Source organism: Trematomus bernacchii, unplaced genomic scaffold, assembly GCF_902827165.1.
Source record: "Trematomus bernacchii unplaced genomic scaffold, fTreBer1.1, whole genome shotgun sequence".
Classification (NCBI taxonomy): Eukaryota; Metazoa; Chordata; class Actinopteri; order Perciformes; family Nototheniidae; genus Trematomus; species Trematomus bernacchii.
The window spans coordinates 5558324-5578832 of record NW_022987689.1 but is presented as its reverse complement, the minus strand read 5'-3'; the positions used below and the strand labels follow the sequence as shown (position 1 = coordinate 5578832).

The 20509-nt window shown below is 41.9% G+C and overlaps 1 protein-coding gene across 6 annotated transcripts in view; it reads right to left on the bottom strand.

Moving 5' to 3' along the window:
- LOC117488543 (ephrin type-B receptor 1-B) overlaps nt 1–20509 on the bottom strand; it is a 147164-nt gene that overhangs the window by 5715 nt on the left and 120940 nt on the right. For 3 of the 6 annotated variants that reach the window (XR_004556537.1, XM_034137523.1, XM_034137527.1), the window contains 6 exons: nt 19286–19474; nt 17358–17605; nt 15768–15983; nt 2749–2898; nt 2526–2567; nt 632–825 (listed from right to left, as the gene is read on the bottom strand). Coding sequence is in view for 5 of the 6 variants with exons in the window: in XM_034137523.1 (XP_033993414.1) it covers nt 632–825; nt 2526–2567; nt 2749–2898; nt 15768–15983; nt 17358–17605; nt 19286–19474 (1039 nt within the window). In the remaining variant the exon portion in view is untranslated. The remainder of the gene's footprint in view (nt 1–631; nt 826–2525; nt 2568–2748; nt 2899–15767; nt 15984–17357; nt 17606–19285; nt 19475–20509) is intronic. The other 3 variants (XM_034137525.1, XM_034137524.1, XM_034137526.1) reach the window with 3 other exon arrangements.

The window sequence follows — 20509 nt, the reverse complement described above, 5'->3', positions numbered from 1 at the left end:
GCAGCAGCACAAAGCATGTAGCCAAAACAAGTGGCTCCGGGACAAGTCTCTGAATGACCCTCAGTGGCCCAACCAAAGCCTAGAAATTGGAACGGAAAATCTTTGAAGAAACCTGAAGCTCACAGTTCACAGAAAGTCCATAGAGAATCTGGCCAAGTTTGAGAGGATGTTCGAGAAAGGGTGGAAAAAAAGGCCTAAAACAAGGTCTGGGTAAGATTAAAAAAAGGTCAATGGTGCCTCTACAAAATAACCCATAAAGCTTTATACATTTGTATGTAGATAAGATGTTTCTATATATTTGAAGGTGTCTAAGGACATGTGTTGGCTCTATAAATATGGGGTAACAATTTCGAAAACCAACATGCAACTGTGGATGGCTGAGATTTGTAAGCAACAGAAACAACAAGATCTGGGGATGAAAAGTACAGGGTTGATGCAATCAACCGTAATACATTCATGTTTATTTTATGAGAGGATAAAAGTAAGCATGTGCATGCTGGATAGTTTGTAGAGACAGCAAGTGTAAATACTGTATGTATAAACAGATGAAAGGCATATTTGCTTGAGCTTAATATCCACTTCAGGGTGAACGCGTATATTATGGGCTGTGAAAAAAGGTGCTTTTACTCACACTGCAGGGATGTTGGCTACAGCTTTGAGGCTGGTGGGGTTACGGATCATCTTGTCCAGGGTGCTGACGATGTCGGCGAAGCGGGGTCGTACGTTACGGTCCTTCTGCCAACAGTCCAGCATCAACTGGTGCAGAGCACTGGGGCAGTCCATAGGGGGTGGAAGACGGTAGTCCTGTTCAATTGCGTTAATCACCTTGGGGGGAAAAAGGGTGGGAAGGTAAGCGCAGGTGATATTATAAATCAGACTTCATACAGTAATTACAAGACATTTCTGTCAGTTACAAAGTCTTTCTTCCAGCTGACTGGTTGTCAATAATATACTTTCTTAAAACAGTTAAATACTAATTTGAGTTTGCAATGACTAATGACAGTAAGCACATCCACTGTATTATCCTTACACGCTCATCCCTGCCTCAACAACATCCCCGCCCTGCCCCATACAGTCACTCTCCCTCTGGTCACTTGTGACAGTTAGCATGCAGGCTGATGTGCCCTTCCTCTTGACTTCAGCCAATCACATGCCACTCCTGGAGGACAGAGCAAGGAGCGAGATGGAAAGCAGTGGCAGTGTCAATGTAGGAGGAAGTCTCTGGTGAGTGGGCAGATTGCATATTATTAACACTGCGAAGCACAGCCACTTGACACATGTCTCTTAAAGGCTTCCCGGGCTATCCTGGACTTGTTATAGTGGAGCTACGACTGAAAGTTTCTAAGGGTAGAGTGAAGTGTTTCTTGAGAGTTCAACAAAGGTCGATCAAATTTGGAGACTGGAGGCAGAAATGGAGTGGACCACCCCTTACCCACCACCCTCTGTTTGTAAGCTATAATGTATGGTTTGTAAAAAGTATACAAACAACCAAGTCAAGTACAAAAATGCTTAATATGCAGCTATAAAGCCACTTTCAAGATACTACAAACACTAAAGATTGCCAGATTGCTGCATTGCACATTGATGGACCTAGCTTTCACCCATATCCATACATCCATACTGTTTGTAGATGTAATCTTTTCTGAAAAATGCATAGTTGCAAGATAAAGTAAGGGTCTGGTGTGAAATCAAGTGTAAAAGATACTATCATTAAAAATTAGAGGCTGCTCTGCAGGTTGCCAACTCCACCCTGGAGTTGAGTGCAACTCAGCACAATCTTGACAAATGGTGCATATGGAGTGTGTTGCAAGTGGTTGTGTTTGTGTGTGTGTCTCTCTGTGTGTGTGTGTGGAATGAGCAGCCGGACACGCTGAGCAGTGCCAGTCCTCTTCTCTGCATTAGTCCCACCGGGCAGTGTTTGCTGCTGGCCCACTGAGGCAACATCTGCTGGGTTGGACGGTCCTTGTGGAGCGGGGTCCATAGAGGCCTGATGGTTGGCTAGCTATCTCAATAAGGGAGCTTAGGGAGAGAGACCTCATAGTATGGGAACAAATCCAATGGTTTTGTGTGTTTGTGTTGGTGCCTGTGTGATGGTGGGAGTTTGTGCGTGGACCTTATCCAAACGGACGTGGGGAACAAAGCAGAGCTCTCAGCAATCATTCATTGCTCTCAAAAGCTGGCCAGGAAGGAAAAGAGGATAGTGTGAAACTGTGTCCATAATAAGTCTGCTTTCAAAGTCAGAGTCAAGGACATCTTCAATGATGATGCTATGAGATGGGAGCTGATAAAATATGTGTGATTTATCACAGCTTCCTCTCTTATGAGTTATCCTTGATTGCTTATCTATGGGGTGAAAAGGCAATATAACCACATCTGTACGGAAATGGCCATCCTTTTAATGAGGCAGTTTATCCAGATTTAGAATTGTTTTTTTTTTACGGCATGGAACTTTAGAAAAGGGATAACACTCATTTAGATGTCCCTTTTATGATCTTTCTTAAGGATCCCCTGAAATAGACACTTACAAATTCTTGGAAAAAAGGTGCATCTTCTGTAGTGACGCCTTGCTGTAAAGTGGTCAACACATTTATTTGATGAAAACACATTGGTCTTTGTGATTTAAACCGCCTTTATCTCCATAACTAACTGAGTTATCAATTCTTATGTAATGTTGCAATCCAACACCCTGTTTCAAAAGGGGATTACAGAATATATGTGTCTAATGAATATTAGAAATATAACACTTACGTCCTGATTGGACATGTCCCAGTAAGGCCTCTCTCCAAATGACATCACTTCCCACATGACGATGCCGTAGCTCCACACGTCACTGGCTGAGGTGAACTTTCTGTAAGCGATGGCCTCTGGTGCTGTCCACCTCACTGGGATCTTCCCACCCTAAGAACAGGAGAAACAAAAGGAGCAGAAGATTAAATGAAAGAAATTGCAAAGTTCCAAAACAGTTTACTGCCAACATCATTTTCAGTTGTAACACAATAACCCCCTAACACAACTGTGACTGCTTCAGCTCTCCTAACTCCTTATCCCCCCTTATCCATCCAGCGTCGATCCTCCATGAGCCAACAGTGGCTCCCAATAGTGTTTGCCCTTCACACATCGACCAACATCACATTTAGCGTCTCCTCTCCCACAGCTGTGTTTGAATGAAGGAAGATAGGCCGGGGCTTCGGCTCGTACATCGAGCGTGTCTGCCTGTAATTGGACTACCTGGCCCTCAGACATGCCACGTGCCTTGCTGACTGAAATTGACAGCTGCTGGTTTAAAATTCTGCACACACATATTCACAGGCACAGTCATAGATGATTGTGCGGGCCCACCGACGCACACAAATGTGCACACACCCAACAGCACCTGCCTTTATATCTGAGTCAAGCTTGCCACTGGTTTAATAATGCCAATTAGCTCAACCTGAGCATTTGCAGATAAGCTGCTGTTGGAAACAAACACAAACCCAGAGAGCAACCTACACAGACCACCCTGTTCCCTCCTCGCTCTCTGAGAAGGGAGGAGGGGGGGAGTAGAGAAAGAGACAGAGAGGGAAATTATAAATTAGTGAGGAGAATGAGAGACAGAAAATGCTTCCTTTGCAGTGTTTCCATACCCCAGGCGTTTTAAAATGTTCGAGAGGAATAATCATAAACAGGTTATCTTGGTGTGTGTTCCTGTATGTGTGCATCTGTACACACTTGTGTAAGTGTTACAGGTCAGTGTTGCGTAGTACTGCAGAAGTGCAGAGGCTGAGCTCATTAATGAACACCTCCTTAGGATTTGACCTTAGAGAGGTTGCTGACTCTGAACAGAGATTTAACATCTCACCCTGAATGGACACTGCTGTCAGGACACACTGCAAGACACGAAGGCAACACTCAGTTCTCACTGAGCTCTCACCAGCCAGCGGAGAAAAACGTAGGAGGAATTAGGCGCTGGTGTGGTTGTGTGAGTGTCTGACAGACAGAGAAAACGAGAGAACAAAAAAGAAAAGCAAACAGGCAGAGATCAATAGTAGAATAAAGGATCTCTAATCCCCAACGACTTCAATGCCTTTCTCATATCTCAGACTAGTTCATATCTGAATTGTTTCATCTAAACCAAGACCCCAGGACACTTTCTCTTGCCCTTTTCTATTGTCCTAGGGCATGGAAGTTACACAGAAATCTTCCCTTAGAAAAAATGAATGGGCCATTCCCCTTCTTCATCGGTTACTCTGTCATAGGCCATGTTTCACGTCAATCAGTTGGTTTGAACGAACATACAGAACATGAAAAACAGAGACATAATTGCATGAAAAAATTGCGGCTTCAAGCAAAACGATATATATTTCAGTCTGCGTTTATCATTACATAGCTTACTCCCTCCCTCGCTCAGTACATCTGGTCTCGTGCCCCAGGACTCTGTTGGGGATATGAGCTGAGTGTCGCTGGAATGGCCTGAGCAAAAATTCATGCTTCACAAGAAGCTCCCTGTGCGCCTCCAATGAGACAGACTTTAGTAATAACATTTCCAAGGCGGAGTGAGTCAGAGGCAGCTATGCAAACTCTTAGTAATTACTGCTGTGGGCCAGTGATAGCTCTGCCAAAATTCTGCTTTAATAACATAAAGTACTAAACAGCTCATGCGTATAGGGAAGAAGGCAAACATTTTTTTTTAAAGCATTGGAGCTTCTTTTTTCAGAGTGTTAATACCAAAGGGAATGTGTTCGGGGTAGTAGAAGTGGTGATGGGAATTAAAACAGACCTAATGTCAACACAAAAGTGGGAGAGCTTTGTGAAGCCTCGAAGCATGGGGAAAGCTCTTTGGATATGGTATATTGTGCTGGCTACTGAAAAAGGAACAAGCTGTTTTCTGTTTGCCTTGAAGTGAAATATCACCCTTCAAACAGAATTTACACACTCCTATTATCTTGGACAGTTAACTCTTTGTGTAAAATGTGTGTGGATGAGCCAGAATGAAGCACATCCACTGCAGCTGCAGAACTACCATAGTCCTTGAGAGGAGTCATCTTCAATGATATCAAGTGATACTTTGCAAAAATCCCTTGGTAATAAATAAAGTGGGTGTCATACGGTGCCGGATTCTCCAGAGACATCAGATGGGTATATTTTCTGGTTGATAAATGTTGGCACAGTGAGGGGGAAAACCGAAACTACATTTGCCATCAAGATACCTTTCAACTTCATTGGTCGATGTGATTGCTCGTATATCCCATAATTGAAGTCGTTTTAAAATTGTGCCAGTTTTTAATGTTTTATAATAGTTTCTCTTATCTTTCACCTGGTTAAATAAAGTATATATTATATATATATATATATACACCTTACCACCTTTTGCTGTCAAAATACATTTTCAAAACTTGGTGTTTTAAAGGGGACCTATCATGCAAAATGCACTTTTGTACGTCTTTTATACATGAATATGTGTCCCCGGTGTTCCAGGGAACTCACCAAGTGTCAGAAAACACAACCCTCTCTATTTTCCTCCATACCCAAATCTCTAAAAAAGGGGCTGCAATGGATCTGATAAAAACTGATCCAGATTTGAACAATTTACTGACGTCAGGAAAGTGGCGCTACGGCTATTGGGCCAACTCTCCACCTATCAGGGGAATGTGGGGTTGGGCCACGGCCGGCCATTGCCGCTCGAAAGCGCAGGAGACGCCGTAGTACATATGCCAGGCCTGTAAGTGGCGCTGTAGTCTGCCACAAAAGCAGCGAAGAAGACTTCCCGCGCATGGTTACCATGGTTACCCTTCTGTTTATTCTCCGCTGTGGCTTTTTTTCTCCCTCCCCGAGGCAAGCGTTTGCTCCCGCTGCTGTAATTCAATGCAATCCCTCCCCGTCGAGGCAAGCACTGTAATTCTCTCCGGTTAGTCCACCAGCAGATGACAAACACCCACCTCTCCGCCTCTTCCAAGGAACGAGGGGACCGTGTGGCAGAGTTTCAGTTTCAGTTTCTTTCGCCGGTCAAGATGTCCGTTAAAGTTTAAATCTTCTGGACAAAGTTAGAAAAGTGCCGGTCAAAGGTGGTCTTTGTTATTTATTGAGCTTTAAAACAAATGAATAACGACTCTATATAATAATAGGCTATAATAAAACACGGAAGACGGAGATCTATTTTTCTCCCCCTCTTCTGACAGCCCAGCAGCTGTTCAGAGCGCGCTCCCCTCTCCTGCAGGGGGGCGTGGTCAGCTGCAGCTCACAGAATCAGCCCCCTGCAAAAACAGTGCTGGAGAACAGCACATACAGTAGAGAGAAATGAGGCATGGCTTAAAATCATGATCTGTTTGGTATTTTGAAAACAGAAACGTATAAATATACCTTATATAGGTATGGCCCTACAATATATCATTTAAATATAGCATGATAGGTCCACTTTAAGCTATTCTCAACAAGTTTCCCTATCAGGCATGTGAAAAACAAACCAGCCACATGTGCACAAAGAACACCCATCTTGAATACTCTGAGCAGTCTAAGAGGCGTGCTGTCAACCTAATGTCACCGAATGAGATTACAGTACTGGCTCCACCTGGTCATGGGCACCTGTGACAGGTGCTGGCCAGTCGTGACAGCTAGCCGCACGTCTGGAGTGCGGATGTAACATAGATATGCTGGGACTGTCAGGTTAAGAGCTATCACGGGTGAGAGGAGTGTGTTCCTGTGACAGCCAGGTCTGAAAAGATGAAGGATAAACATGTGGTGGCTCGGGTAATGTGTGTACTTACTTACTTGTGTCTGTTATGTTCCCCTGGTGCCAATCATTTGTGAGTATGTGTGTGTAGACAGTGATACACATAGCTAGGATATGAAACACCTGTCATGTCCTTACAGTGGCTCGAGCTATCCATCCACCAATGTGCCAGATACCCTTATGTCGACTGTCAAATATACCTGTCGGAGTACAATGAAAGTCATCTCTTACATGCAGCCATGTCCCAGATAAACATGCTATAATTGAGAAGCAGAGGTTTTTGTCTTGTTTTTGCTCAGCGTTTGTACTTCGCAGAAGCTATTTAGCGACTCCAAATAAACGTTCTGCTTCATCTGGAAGACAAATATGTAGATCTCCCTTTCCCTGTCTTCCTTTCTCTCCCGTTCCCTCTTTTCCTTTTCTCCTCCAACTTCAGTTATCCATTTCCAAACAATGCTCTCTCAAATGGACTTGAGCACATTTACTTAGGCTGGGGAGAGTGCTCCATCAACATCCTTTTAATGAAATCCTGAGAGCAACGATCTGCCCTGGATGTCTGCCCAAATAGAATGCGAAAGAGAGTGAGAGGGATGGAAAGAAGCCGGGAAAGGGAGAGTGATCTGGAGATCGGGAAGAAATAGAACAAGAAAAAAAAAGAGAAGGGGGTGGGGGGGGGGGGGGGTTGGTGAGAGAGCTGCTGGTTTCTCAGACACCCATGGGAATGTCTGGTAGAGAGAAGGACGCAGGTCTTTCCCTGTATACACAATGGAATCATGCAATACTCGAGGAAAGCATTTGTCAAAACTACATTTTGAGTTTGAAAGATCCCAAACAGTCTCACAGTGAGGCTTTTTGTTTTTAGATTTGACTAACAAACACACTCAGAAAACGCTCTACAGAGTGTGGGAAAATAACTGAAGAAAATGAAAAACATACCACGCACCCAGAATACCCATAATTGCTCTCCTTCTGAAAATAATGAAATTCTGATCAAGATTAAAATACATATGCGTCATATCGCCCAGGAACCTTCTGTCTGTAGCATTATGATCCTGTTCCAAAAATAATTGCTGCGAGGAACTGAAATTCAGTCAGGTTACAGTATAAATTACAGAACAATACGGCAAGAGAGAAACAGATATTCTTCTGTAATATTAATAACTGTCATGTATACTTCATTATTTAGAGAGTGAGCTTATAACCAAAAATAAGGTTATTATGTAATTCACCAGTGCACTACTCTACTTCTGAATAACTTCATAATATATACAGTGACAATGCTTAGTAGTTTATTAGGGTATAATACTCAAATTCAGCAGATGAAAGCTGAGAAATATGCATCTATGTAGAGTGAATTCAAGGATTTTTTTTTTTTAAACATGAGAGAATTTGGAATCGTAAATCTAAATTGTTGTCACACAGTGTTGAAGGTGCCATAGCAACCTCACCCTGCAGATGTGTTTTTATGGCATGTCTTAAGTTTGTTTGCAATACTTTTGAGTTTCTCTTACTTCATTTGTATTAGCTTGAGAAAATACTATTTGCCATGTTTTGTAAACTCTATTTCTTTGTGTAAATGTACCGTATGTATTCCCAGGGCCGCCGCTTGCGGACAGGCAAGGCAGGCAACTGCTTGGGGCCAGAAGGGGGCCCCCAAAGAAAGTAGATTAAGAAGGTCCACAGCAACGACAACATGAAACACCCTTTAATTTACTGCAACGACATGTCGGGAAACCCCCTCAAGGCGGCCCCATGCATAGTGCGCCGTAAAATCCTGCTTCTTATCTTAAGTTTCATTGCCTTGCTCCGCATTGTGTTTTCATTACTTATGAGACCAGTGGCGAGCCGTCAGGGCCCTCTAGGCAAAATATTTTATTAGTTATATTTTTCATTAGTTTTACCAAAATAACTTTAGATTTAATTGTATTTAAAATAACATTTCCAAAGAAATAAATCCTTTGAATCTGTCTATTCAGTTTCTGTTGGAATGTGAAGGGTTAAATGAAAAAAGCTCCTTTGGCCGTCTCTGCGAGTTACTGTGAAGATAGGAGGTGATTGGTGGTCCAGCTGTAAATTCACAGAGGGCCAGCTAGGGTAACTCAACGAGAGAGTAATGTCAAATGCCAGTACAATTGACCAATCATATCTTCCCTCTAAATGGGTGGGCTTTATTATCGCGGACTTTATGACAAGTTCCGCCTGCTTTGAAGTTTGTGCATGTGTTATAATAACAACGGGTCAAGCAAGGCGGAAGTAGCTAATTAGCATAAGTTCGTTCATGATGGCTCACGTCAGTGATAGTGATGACATCGTTTCGAAAATTTTAACCGAGTCATTTTCAAGATTGAGTTACAATGATAAATTGGAGTGGCAAAGGATCAGCTGCATGACCCGCCATCAAGTGCTTCATCCAAAAGGACAGGAGGATGGACTTTGTGTTTAAGTGATTTGATCATCAAAGGTAGGCCTAAGTCATTTTCAATGTGGGCCGCCGTGCCGACTTAATTCATTTTTAATTGTTACTTGGCTGTGGGTGCCTTGTCATGATAGGTGTTAATATAAATCTGAATAATGGTCGAAGTCTTGACTGATGATATGAATTTATTGAAATCTCCAATATCAACAGTCAAGTCTTCGACCCTTATTCGGAGGGGAAATGCTACAGAGCTTGTTCCTCTTCGGGGGGTGCTAACACTTAAACACAAACTTTATCCTTTACTTTCTCCGTCTTTATATGTAGATATGACTTTTCTCCGTTAATCTCCGCTCCTTTTCTCCGTCACATTGTTTCCATAGCAACAACAACTTCCTGTCAACAGCGTAAACTCGCCTTCAAAATAAAAGCATGTCCATACAAAATAGGAAACCAAGCCAAATTACACTTAAGACATATATACAACTGCAACAAAAGTAACAAACACAATGCAATATCCTTTTCAATTTCAAAGAACACAAATTGGGTTATTTACAGGTGTTGTTTTGTGTGGTAGAGGGTTGCTCATTGATGCGTTTTGCACCCCGGGCCGTTGTTTTGATATTCCGCTGAAGTATACGCTGTGACGTAATAACTCTTTTTTATTTTATTTTTTTCGAGGGAAGGGGGGGTCAGAGGGCCTAGGTATAAAAGTCACGGCTCGCCACTGTATGAGACTCATATTGTTTCTCATGTTTTAAAGCAACTGAAAGTATATAGGAATGCCCCTTTAATGAGAACAATATACAAAAAACAACGGTCATGCCAGGGCTTTATTTTGAAAATCATAAAAAGCTTTGTATTTGGAAGTTAATGCTTTGATTTACAAACAAATTAAATCTCCCTTTGGTGAGACTGCAGTCTGAAGTATAGTGTTAATATGGATACACAAGCTCACCAACAGAGAAGCTATCTCTTTTACTGAATTAGTTCATTGTGAGTCCTGCTCAGATGCAAATGCGGTCCAACAGCCACAGATGGCAAATCAATGCCAGCCTTATACTGACTCGCAAACACGACAGAAGGTATAAATCAAGGTGCGGTGCTTTGGATGGTTGCACCCTCTTTGATGCAGGGACCAGGTATGGATCGTGTTACTTTCAGAACCAATACCTCCTCCATTTTCATATTCATTTCCATTCCTGGAGAATTTATGCTGCTACGTTTACCCGAAGCCTGAGCAAATTAAACTCTCCAATCTGAATAAAATTAGCCTGGAAACATCCTTATTAGTTTCAAAAACCAAGAGATGAACCAAACCAAGCTAGCATGTTTAGGATTTTGCTTCAATTATGAATGAGTGTGACTGGGGTTCTATTCTCAGCAGCAGCGATTCTAGCTTGGCAGGACACTTGGGTGCAAAGCCAGATGGGGATCATATTTGACTACTTCATTGTGACTCATACTTATGGGGGGTGGGGAAGTGTAGGATCTGTGCAGGGAAGCGTTAAACTCTACCTGCTCTCCCAGTGAAGCTGGAAGATTAAATAAAGTATCTAGCTTGTTTACGCACTCCAAAAGCTAAATAAGGGAACTGGAAACGGCAGGGTATTGTGGGAAAGGCCAAGATTAAAATAGGGGGAAAAGTGTTTTGATGTCCTACCAAATATCACATGCAACCAGATCAAACCAATCCACAACTCTTACAATTGAGATAACAGCCTTAGGTTGTTTTAATAAACAACAGATAGTACTGTATATTAAAGGGGACCTATCATGCAAAATCCACTTTTTCATGTATTTTATACATAAACATGTGTCCTCTCTGTGTAAAGAGATTCTGAAAGTTTCAGGAAAAAAGATTTGCTCACTTTTTCTGCTGATCCATTTATATAAAAACCTGAAATGAGCTGATCAGATTTTGGCCACTTTATGATGTCATAACGATTTTTTGGCTTGTGTAACCATTAGCCAATAACCAACCAAGGTAACACCCGCCCACCTTATCTCCTGAATCTCCTCCTAGAGCACCATTGTGTTCTTTTTAACCAAATATCTCGCAGAGGGGCGAGAGGTGTCCAACTACACAATACGAGAGGTGTCCAACTACACAATACGAGAGGTGTCCAACTACACAATACGAGAGGTGTCCAACTACACAATACGAGAGGTGTCCAACTACACAATACAATAACATTTGTTTTAGAACTTCAACAAGGTATGATTATACACAGGATATATTTGAAGATACTGTAGAAGAAGACAGTAAAGGATTGTGGAGATATGTAAGCAGAATGACTGACTGCTGATCAAAGAGAACCAGTGGATTATAATATTCCTTATATACAAAGAGTGAAGGAATATACAGGTACATTTTTGACAATATTGTAGAGTTAAATAGACAGCAAAAGTGTATTGACAGTGGATTATTTTCTAAATGCAAGCTTAAAGTCGGTTGGTGCAAACAGCTGTTTACTAAATGTAACTTCATCACATGAAATGGAAATAAATAAGCAATAGGTATGGTGAACTTGCTGTTCTCCTGAAATTAGCTGTAATAATAGGGAGATGTTGGGGTCTGTGTTTGATGTGTGGTGTGGTGTGAGGTATGAACCTGGCTTGTTGTAATATGAGCTGTGGACATCATGGTGATGCAACACAACAGTGCCTCAGGGAAGAAGCAGCAACAGCCACACAAATGTGCTGGTCTATATTCAGTACTGTTACAGGTTTATTGTCTATGTAAATATGTATTTTATGTTTGCATATAAATGTGATAAGTCTCAAAAAATCCCTTTGAGTCCATATGGACATGTTCCCAATTAACTTCTTGTTTACTCAGCGAATATGTCCCCCTTAACTTGAAGTGCATAAATAATTCACTGCAAGTTGAAGAGACAAGCCAAAAAAGTGCATGGGCCTGAAGCCAGAGAGGGAGGGGGAAAGGATGCAAATAGAAAACAGACAAATGACAGAAACAACAGAGCGGTCCACATAGTGTGGGCACTGGAGCGGAGCTGAGAGAATGTCACTCAGGTCACAGGGATTTGACGGATGAGCTTTGTTACTGGCTCTGAGTGACCTCGCCTTTCAACCCCTCTCAGCCTCAATGACACAAACAAACAAGCACACACCTACATACACATACATAGAAAAAGATACCTGGGGGACTTATATGTGTATACTCTGTCAGGAGCACAGCACACACACTCTTCTAACCACAAACATGCCCACTCAGTCACATGGTATGGTATACATGGTGTGACATGCAAGGCAATGACAGGCTTTCCACATCATCAGCTGAGGCACAAGCCGAAATTCCTGACCCATACCTGCCCTCCTCACTAAGGTCCTGTGGGCATAAAAACTCAAATGAAAGGGTAGCAGCACTTGTGTGTGTCTAATGTGTGATAGACTTGACACGCTATTCACTCACACATGAAAACAAAACACACTAAAACATATGACGCATCACCGCTGCATACAGTTTGGTTTTTCATTCGTTACATCTACACTGATTATGTCCATCTGATGAAATGGGGAAGAAGTGGACAGCTGGGGGAAAAGGAATAATAGATAAATAGATGCATAGATGGTAGCCTTTTAGACATATGGATTTGTGAATAAAGAGACTAATTTGAAAGTGTTCCCGGTTCGCCGGGTGTTCAAAAATCAATCCTCCTCTCTGTCAGGTAAGCAGGTTAACTCACATTTAACCTGGACTTGTGATCATGGTCCTAAGGGCTACTTCATAAACCAAGCAACTGTGTAAATATAATCAGGCAGTGATGCAAATACAAGAAAGGCATGGCTGCGATGGGACACACAGTCTTTATAATAATGAACACACATCACCTTAGCAAGACCAGTGCAGTCCAAGCATTGTCCAGTGAGCCTAATTAATCACGACTTTGGTTAGCAGCCAACAGAAAGGGCGGACAGCCCCCTTCTGTCTGAAACCTCCACAACACTGCTCCAGAATGAACCCAAATCCAGGGTTAACACAATTACCAGCATGTCCCCCTAACCATACATCCAACACCACACCACAGGCACTGTAATTGGTGTGCCTCAAATAGCAGGGAAAAATTAGAAAAGCAGTAGAGGGAAAGAGGTGATTAATTTGCTGGAGGAAGAGGTCGATGGCGATGTAAATCACTGCTTGTCAGCGCAATTTAATTTCCCGGATTCCCTCGGCCTTGTCTGCCACGCCAGCCTTGCTCACTGATTGGTTAGCGTCAGGTCTTAGCTGAAGAAGTCAAAGAGTGAAGGGCACCATGCATAGCTTAATTACATCATAGAACCCTGTACAGGAGCGTACTTGTTTGCATGTTTTCCCTGGTTACAGGGGATTGGGGATCAGGAGAACAGAGGACTAAGAACATCTGTGGCAACATCAGCAAAGTCTAGATGAGCTGTCCTCAAATGTTATCACATTTAGTTATATTTAAGACTTCAGCAGGCATAGTTACGGACTCTCATTATGAGATATGAATAAAACTGCTCTTCTGATTTGATAGGAACAAAAATAGTCATGGAACTGAAGATAATAAGGCTGCACTCAGTATGAAATTGAAGCACAGTCGAAGCTTTGATGTGCTCTTCTCTATCAGTAAAAGACACACACAGCATCAAAACACCTTAGTGTTGCCATCAAAACAGCTCCCCAGGTTTAGACTTCAAACCTCACCTGCTCTATTGACTCTCCAGATAATGCCCTCAAGGAGACTTTGTTTGCATTAAACAACATCAAAATGCCGACTTCAATCTATAATCCAATCCCCTCCTTTTACACCCTGTTTTATTAGCAAGCTCAGCGGCGCAGACAACAGAGATGCTGTTCCTCTTTGTTGCTAAATAAGACCCATTCAGCAAGGTTTACCCACAGGGGTCAAGCATACAATGCAAGCTATTCCTGGGGAGCGATTAGCTCTCAGCCACACCGATGTAAGGTTGTGTGTCCTCTGGCCCTTATGACACTTCCTGTGCCCACCTGAGCGTCCACATCCTGCCAATCATTTACACTGAATGTTATTGGCAAACAGCCTAAAGTAATAATTGTAACATTATTAACTATAATCTAACGAGAGCATTTTCAACCAGAGCTCAAAAGTACAGATGATAAAGTACATGATGTGTTTTGTTTCTTTGCCTATATTTAGATGAAGACAAATAATTGTTCCGACTCTCTTTTTATACCTGAATTGCTCTGACTCACAGACTGACTTTATGTCTTTGATGTGGAGGTGTGTGGCGCAGTGGACTAGTGTGTTGGTGTTCGGATCAGGGGAGCACAGGTTCAAACCCCACTGCAGTCAGCATGTCGTTGTGTCCCTGGGCAAGACACTTCACCCCAAATTGCTCCTGTGGGGATTGCCCACAGTATTGTGTATGTAAGTCGCTTTGGATAAAAGCGTCTAACAAGTGACATGTAATGTAATATAATGATCTTCTTTTGCATGTGTTGAAAGAAATATCTGAAAGTAATTCTAAAATAGGCTCTTTGTATAACATGATTATACTATTTATTGATAATATATACAGTGCTACCACAATTTACATTCATCACTTTCGGAGAGAGCTACCAGGGTGGTTTTATGAAACAAGTAAGAATATCTTCTCCCAGGTTAGACTGGCAGTAAAGGTTGTGTAGGGCCACTGGAGGCTGGGGAACAAACATTACAGGAGGACAGATGAAATACATGACATGCTAAAAATAATAATAATAATATATATACACATTTCCTCTATTGCAAACCTTACTACAAAAGGCAGACAGATACATATGTGTTACATTGACAGTGACACAAGCTAATTTTCACCAAAGTCCCAAAGCAATGTCAATGAGGTGGCAATAGACACAAAGACACCCACCCACCCACTCAGACACATCCATGCATGTACACATCATAGCTTTTAAGCTCTCTCATACACACACACACACACACACGCACACACTTAAGTAAAAACCCACGCACAAACTCAGGCATGCCGGGAGTCCTAATGACCAGTGCAGTGTGTTTGCGAGGGCGTAAGAGTGTGTTTTGAATTAGGAAGAGGAGAGGCAGAAGATGAACTAACGATGGCTGCTAATAATTACAGATCTGTAGTGTGGAGGAGTTAATGAGGAGCCAAAGCCTCCCATGATGCCCCAGTAATAATGAATGAGGAGTGAGAGAGAAAATGGATTGGTGGGTGGGGGGGGGGGGGGTTGGAAGCTGTCAGTTTGAGAGGCCGCAATGCCCTTTGGTTTCACTGCACTCTGGGCATGTCAACGAGAGAGGAGCCTTCCCAGAGGAGGCTTGTCTCCACACTAATGAAGATGTGACAGCCCTCCAGTTCGTGACTTGCAGAGTGTAGGAAAGAGGAAGAAGGGGGATGAGAAAGACAGACAGCTAATATAAAATGAAAGGCACTGAAAAGGTGAAAGGTTGCAAAGACCTTCAGAAAGAAAGAGACAGCGTCACAGAGAAGCAACACTGATTAGACTGATAGGTGATGGTTGTAGCGACGTTTCGTATGCTGTGTGTATCAATAACAATTTGACTTGACACTTCAAAGACACATTACATGCTGAAAAAGCCATATTCGGAAAATATATGGTTCCCCTGGCCCTTTAGATAAAAGTTGAACATTGCAAGTACTCACCAGTGAACTGGTGTAGCTGGGATCAGAAGTGTCGTCCTGTAGGTAGCGAGACAGGCCGAAGTCAGACACTTTACACACCAGGTTGCTGTTGACCAGAATGTTTCGTGCAGCCAGGTCACGGTGAACGTAGTTCATTTCGGAGAGATATTTCATCCCAGCTGAGATCCCACGCATCATCCCTACCAACTGGATCACGGTGAACTGACCATCATTTTGCTAGAGGACAGAGAAAAAAAAAGTTATTTAGATATTATCTTTGGCGCAATTAACATAAATGAGAATAGCTGGAAGATAGAGAGGTGTCAGCAAAGCTTTTTAATGATAATGAACTAATTACATTGGTTCTTTACTGAATCATAGATAGGATGCTGATAACAAATACTAGGCCTGATTGTCCTTATATGTATATGATGAATACAAATATACATACAATTGGATCTTTTCTGCTAGGAAATATCAAATCAAGTGAAAAATAAATTAAATGTTTGTCCTTTTTTCTAATGTATTTTGCATACAACATGTAGTCGTCAAAAAGGCTGCCCAGTGGGAATGTGCTTCAATTTAAAGGCTTTGTAGTCTATTATTATTACCAAAGCCAGCGGGTCTATGTTCATAAAGTGGCAAAGGAACAAGATGTGCTGTCACATCTGGCATTTACATTTACTAGTAGGCTAATATATCTGATTTCCCAACTGTTGACATTAGAGCTTTTTCTCTAGCAAGTAATTAAGTTCACTTATTTCAGGATACGTTTTTTTTGGCGCCACATTTTTAATTATTTGTTGTTTACACTCAGCTATTATAAAATCAACATCCTGCACTCTTTAATTGCCCTTTAAATCCTCTTCATAACCAGTGGAAAATTAGACTTCTATTAGATAGGGAAATGGATTCTTGAAGCCAATCTTGCTCATTGCCGGTTTCAGAGCAGTCTTCCATTAGGACTTGATGACATCCATCTCTTCAACATCCAAGCATGGCGCCCCTACCCCGGTACGAATGTTTTGAAGAGCAAGCTTTGAACCCCCGAAACACGGTAACAAATAAGAGGGTAAGGGAGATCGATGGGAACACAAGTCGGATGTGGCGGTTAGCAAAGCCAACTTCAAAGAGCCCCTTTAAACCCACCCTAGATCAAAGTGGAATAGAACACCAATCCATGAGATTGAAGAAGGGAAAGAGCGAGTTGAATATTGATTAAGCTGTATGTCCGCTCAATCCCGACTATAAAAGAAAGTGAGGAGTTCATTAAACGCTCCAGGCATTTATAGAGAAATTAAAGCTGATAGAGCTAGCTAATGGAAAATTCGAAATTAAGAATGATTGAAATCATGTTCATTGTCATGAAACATATTCTCTGTTGGCACAGGATAGATTAAGAAGGCTCATTCTAATTTGTATTAGGAGCGATTCCTAGCATGCGCTCCTTTACGGGACTGTTTAACAATTAATTTCCAATTAACTCCTCAGTTTCATAATGGAACAGCTTATATTAGACTTGAGAATATGGCTTCTCATCACCTAATATAACTGCTAGCAACTGTGTATGACATAGTAGCCTACAAGTATGTTTCCACAACAATGACTCACCCTGAGGAATGAGTCAAGGGCACCATTCTCCATAAACTCTGTGACTATCATGACCGGTCGGCTCTTTGTGACTACACCCTCCAGACGGATGATGTTGGGATGATCGAACTGGCCCATGATTGAAGCTTCAGCCAGGAAGTCCCGCCTCTGCTTATCCACGTAGCCTGCCTTCAGGGTCTTGATGGCTACATAGATCTCCCTCTTACCAGGCAGCTTCAAACGGCCCTTGTACACCTCCCCAAATTCACCTAGAGGGGAGATGGAAAGAGGAGCACAGTGGTACCTGTCAAAACCCAGAACTGATAACGTTTTGTTTGATCAAAAAGTGATCAAACAAAACATTAGTAGAGTTGATGAGATCTAAATCTATTCATTTATTCATCTTATTTACATCTCATGTCCCTTGGCAGAAATTATTGATTTTTATTTAGTCTATATCAAGCACCCTGAGTGTTGTCCAATACTCCTCTATTGTTGCTACATCATGATATGTTTAACAGTGTGGTTCCCCCGACTCACATGATTTAGCTGTACTAAAGGCCGGCCAACTGTTTTCATACCCCCCCCCAAAAAAAAATAAACTGGCAAGCAGTATCTGGTAAATATCTGGATTAATTATCTCCACCTTGGTATCCTGCAGAGACACCACACAGTGAAATCAACAACACCGGAAATCTTTAATTAGTTAGTCCCCTTGAATGTTATCCCATCCCTGTTACTTCCTCACACCTAGCTTGCTGAGTAGGCCACTCGTTATTCCAGGCCCAGAATAATGTTTGTGTTCCAGCCTCTCTACAGTACAAACCAACACATACTGTTATCAGCATGCCCTTCCTGCTGAAAAAAAAGGTGTGTCCAGTCCCAATGAAAATACATGTTGGGGACACAAGTACATGCTAAGATGGAGGTATTTAAGCTTTATAATTTACTTAAAGGTCACCTATAATAGGTGACCTTTAAGTAAACCAATCCACAACTCTTACAATTGAGATAACAGCCTTAGGTTGTTTTAATAAACAACAGATAGTACTGTATATTAAAGGGGACCTATCATGCAAAATCCACTTGTTCATGTATTTTATACAGAAACATGTGTCCCCTCTGTGTAAAGAGATTCTGAACTTTTCAGGAAAAAAGATTCGCTCACTTTTTGTTCTGATCCATTTATATAAAAACCTGTCTGAAAATAAGCTGATCAGATTTTGGCCACTTTATGATGTCATAATGATTGTTTGGCTTGTGTAACCATTAGCCAATAACCAACCAAGGTAATCCCCCCCCCCCCCTATTAAAGTAACAGACAGAGAATCAGCACTTTTGAAACAGGGCTGAAACAGAGGGGTTTATTGGATGCTACAATGAATGATCTGTTTGGTATTTCAAGCAAAACACTTCAGAGACATGTTTTGTATATATATCTGTGAACTATAATATATTGATGAAAAACAGTATAATAGGGGACCTTTAAAAGCAATAATCCCCTAATTAACATTTCATTAATTTGACCAAACAAACAAGGAAACAGGGACAGAAAACTAAAAATGTCTCTACCTACTTTACATGCTAGTCATATAAAAAGGGCAAGGTAGAACATGTGATAGAGCAACACTAATAGGCTCCTAAACAGAGAAGCGCAGGGAATAGGCTGCAAGGCTTGAGTTATTTCTAATGACATTGAGTCCCAGGGTAGCTGGCCTATATGCTGCTGGTGCTCTTGACATGGGCCCCAGACATGTTCCCATGTGATGTGGCTGGTAAAAGTGCTGGGCTTTATGACCTTGAACAGATGCAGGTTAAACTTGTTTGCACTCGAGCACACAGATATACACATGTAACATAAATAGATAAAGATACAGCTACTCACATTAACCTCACATGCACATGTAAGGAAACACAGACACACACACGTTGTTCCATAGCACCCATACCTGCACCGATGACCTCTTCGATTTTGACGGTGGAGACGTCAATCTCTTTGGCAAATTCTCTCACAGCTTCGTTGGGGTCTTCGTAGGTAAAGGGATCGATGTAGATCTTCATCCCCGGGGAGCCTGAGAAGTGGGTCGGGCAGCCCAGTGGGGAGGGGCAGTTAGACATGTCGGCTCGCAAAGAGAGTTCTAGAACAACCAAAGTGCTCAATAAGCTTTTGAGAAGAAGACACTCTTTGTTTGTTTTTTCCTTGGCTAATGATGGTATTAATGATTAATGAATGCAATAGCCCTTTAAGTCAGAGCCTCCATCAGTGTGTGTCACAGCATCACTTACAATCACAACAGGCTCTTAACAGTTTAAAGGATAATAACTCCATTTAGTCTATGGTCCGCTTTAGAGACAGGTTAGTGCACTATATTATGCAAATAAATATTAGCAGATAATGCACACATTAAATAGTGTTATTGGTTTATTACAGGAGCGCCCCATGTAGAGTAAAGCAATACAATGCAAATGGTGGTTTGATGATTCAGTAGTTGGAGTGACAAAAAAAAGAGAAAGATGAAGGGATACAGTATATGGAAAGAGTTTATGTGGACCGTTTTCTTTTCTTTTTAAACGTGTATTCCTTACGCTAGCGGTCTTCTTTTTGATAGCTGTAGAACCAATTTTCCCCAAAGCCTTTCCCTATAGGAGCTCATAAAGAGATAAAACCACTGCGCTATCAACTATTTCTTTTTATGCTGCTCTGCAATAGGTGAATCAGTTCACAGACTGGAGATGTCTGCAAACGGAGGAAGGGGGGGAAGAGTGTTGAAAAACACTTGTAAACAAATTCAATACCCACTGCCACAAGACGGACATTAGGGCGAGCAAGCAGACGTCAAATCATCATTTCTACAGTGACACCCAAGGGCAGCCCTCTTTCTCACAGCCGTTTAGTCAAAACCTTGGCAGCCATGATTGGAATAAACCCATCTCCATCAAGTCAATTTGTGCCTGCTTATTTGCATAAGCCACATAGATAGAGGGAGGGGTCTCGAGAGACATGAAGAAGATAAGGTCTGGTCTTGGAGGGATCAAGGTGCCTCACCTCGTTCTTGACTAAAAGCTGATTCTAGTTACTGCACTAATTGCCTTGAACCCTGTCTGTGTGAATGTAATTGCTCATTAGAGATTCCATACAGATTGGATTCAAGTTAATCCATCAGAGGGTTTGG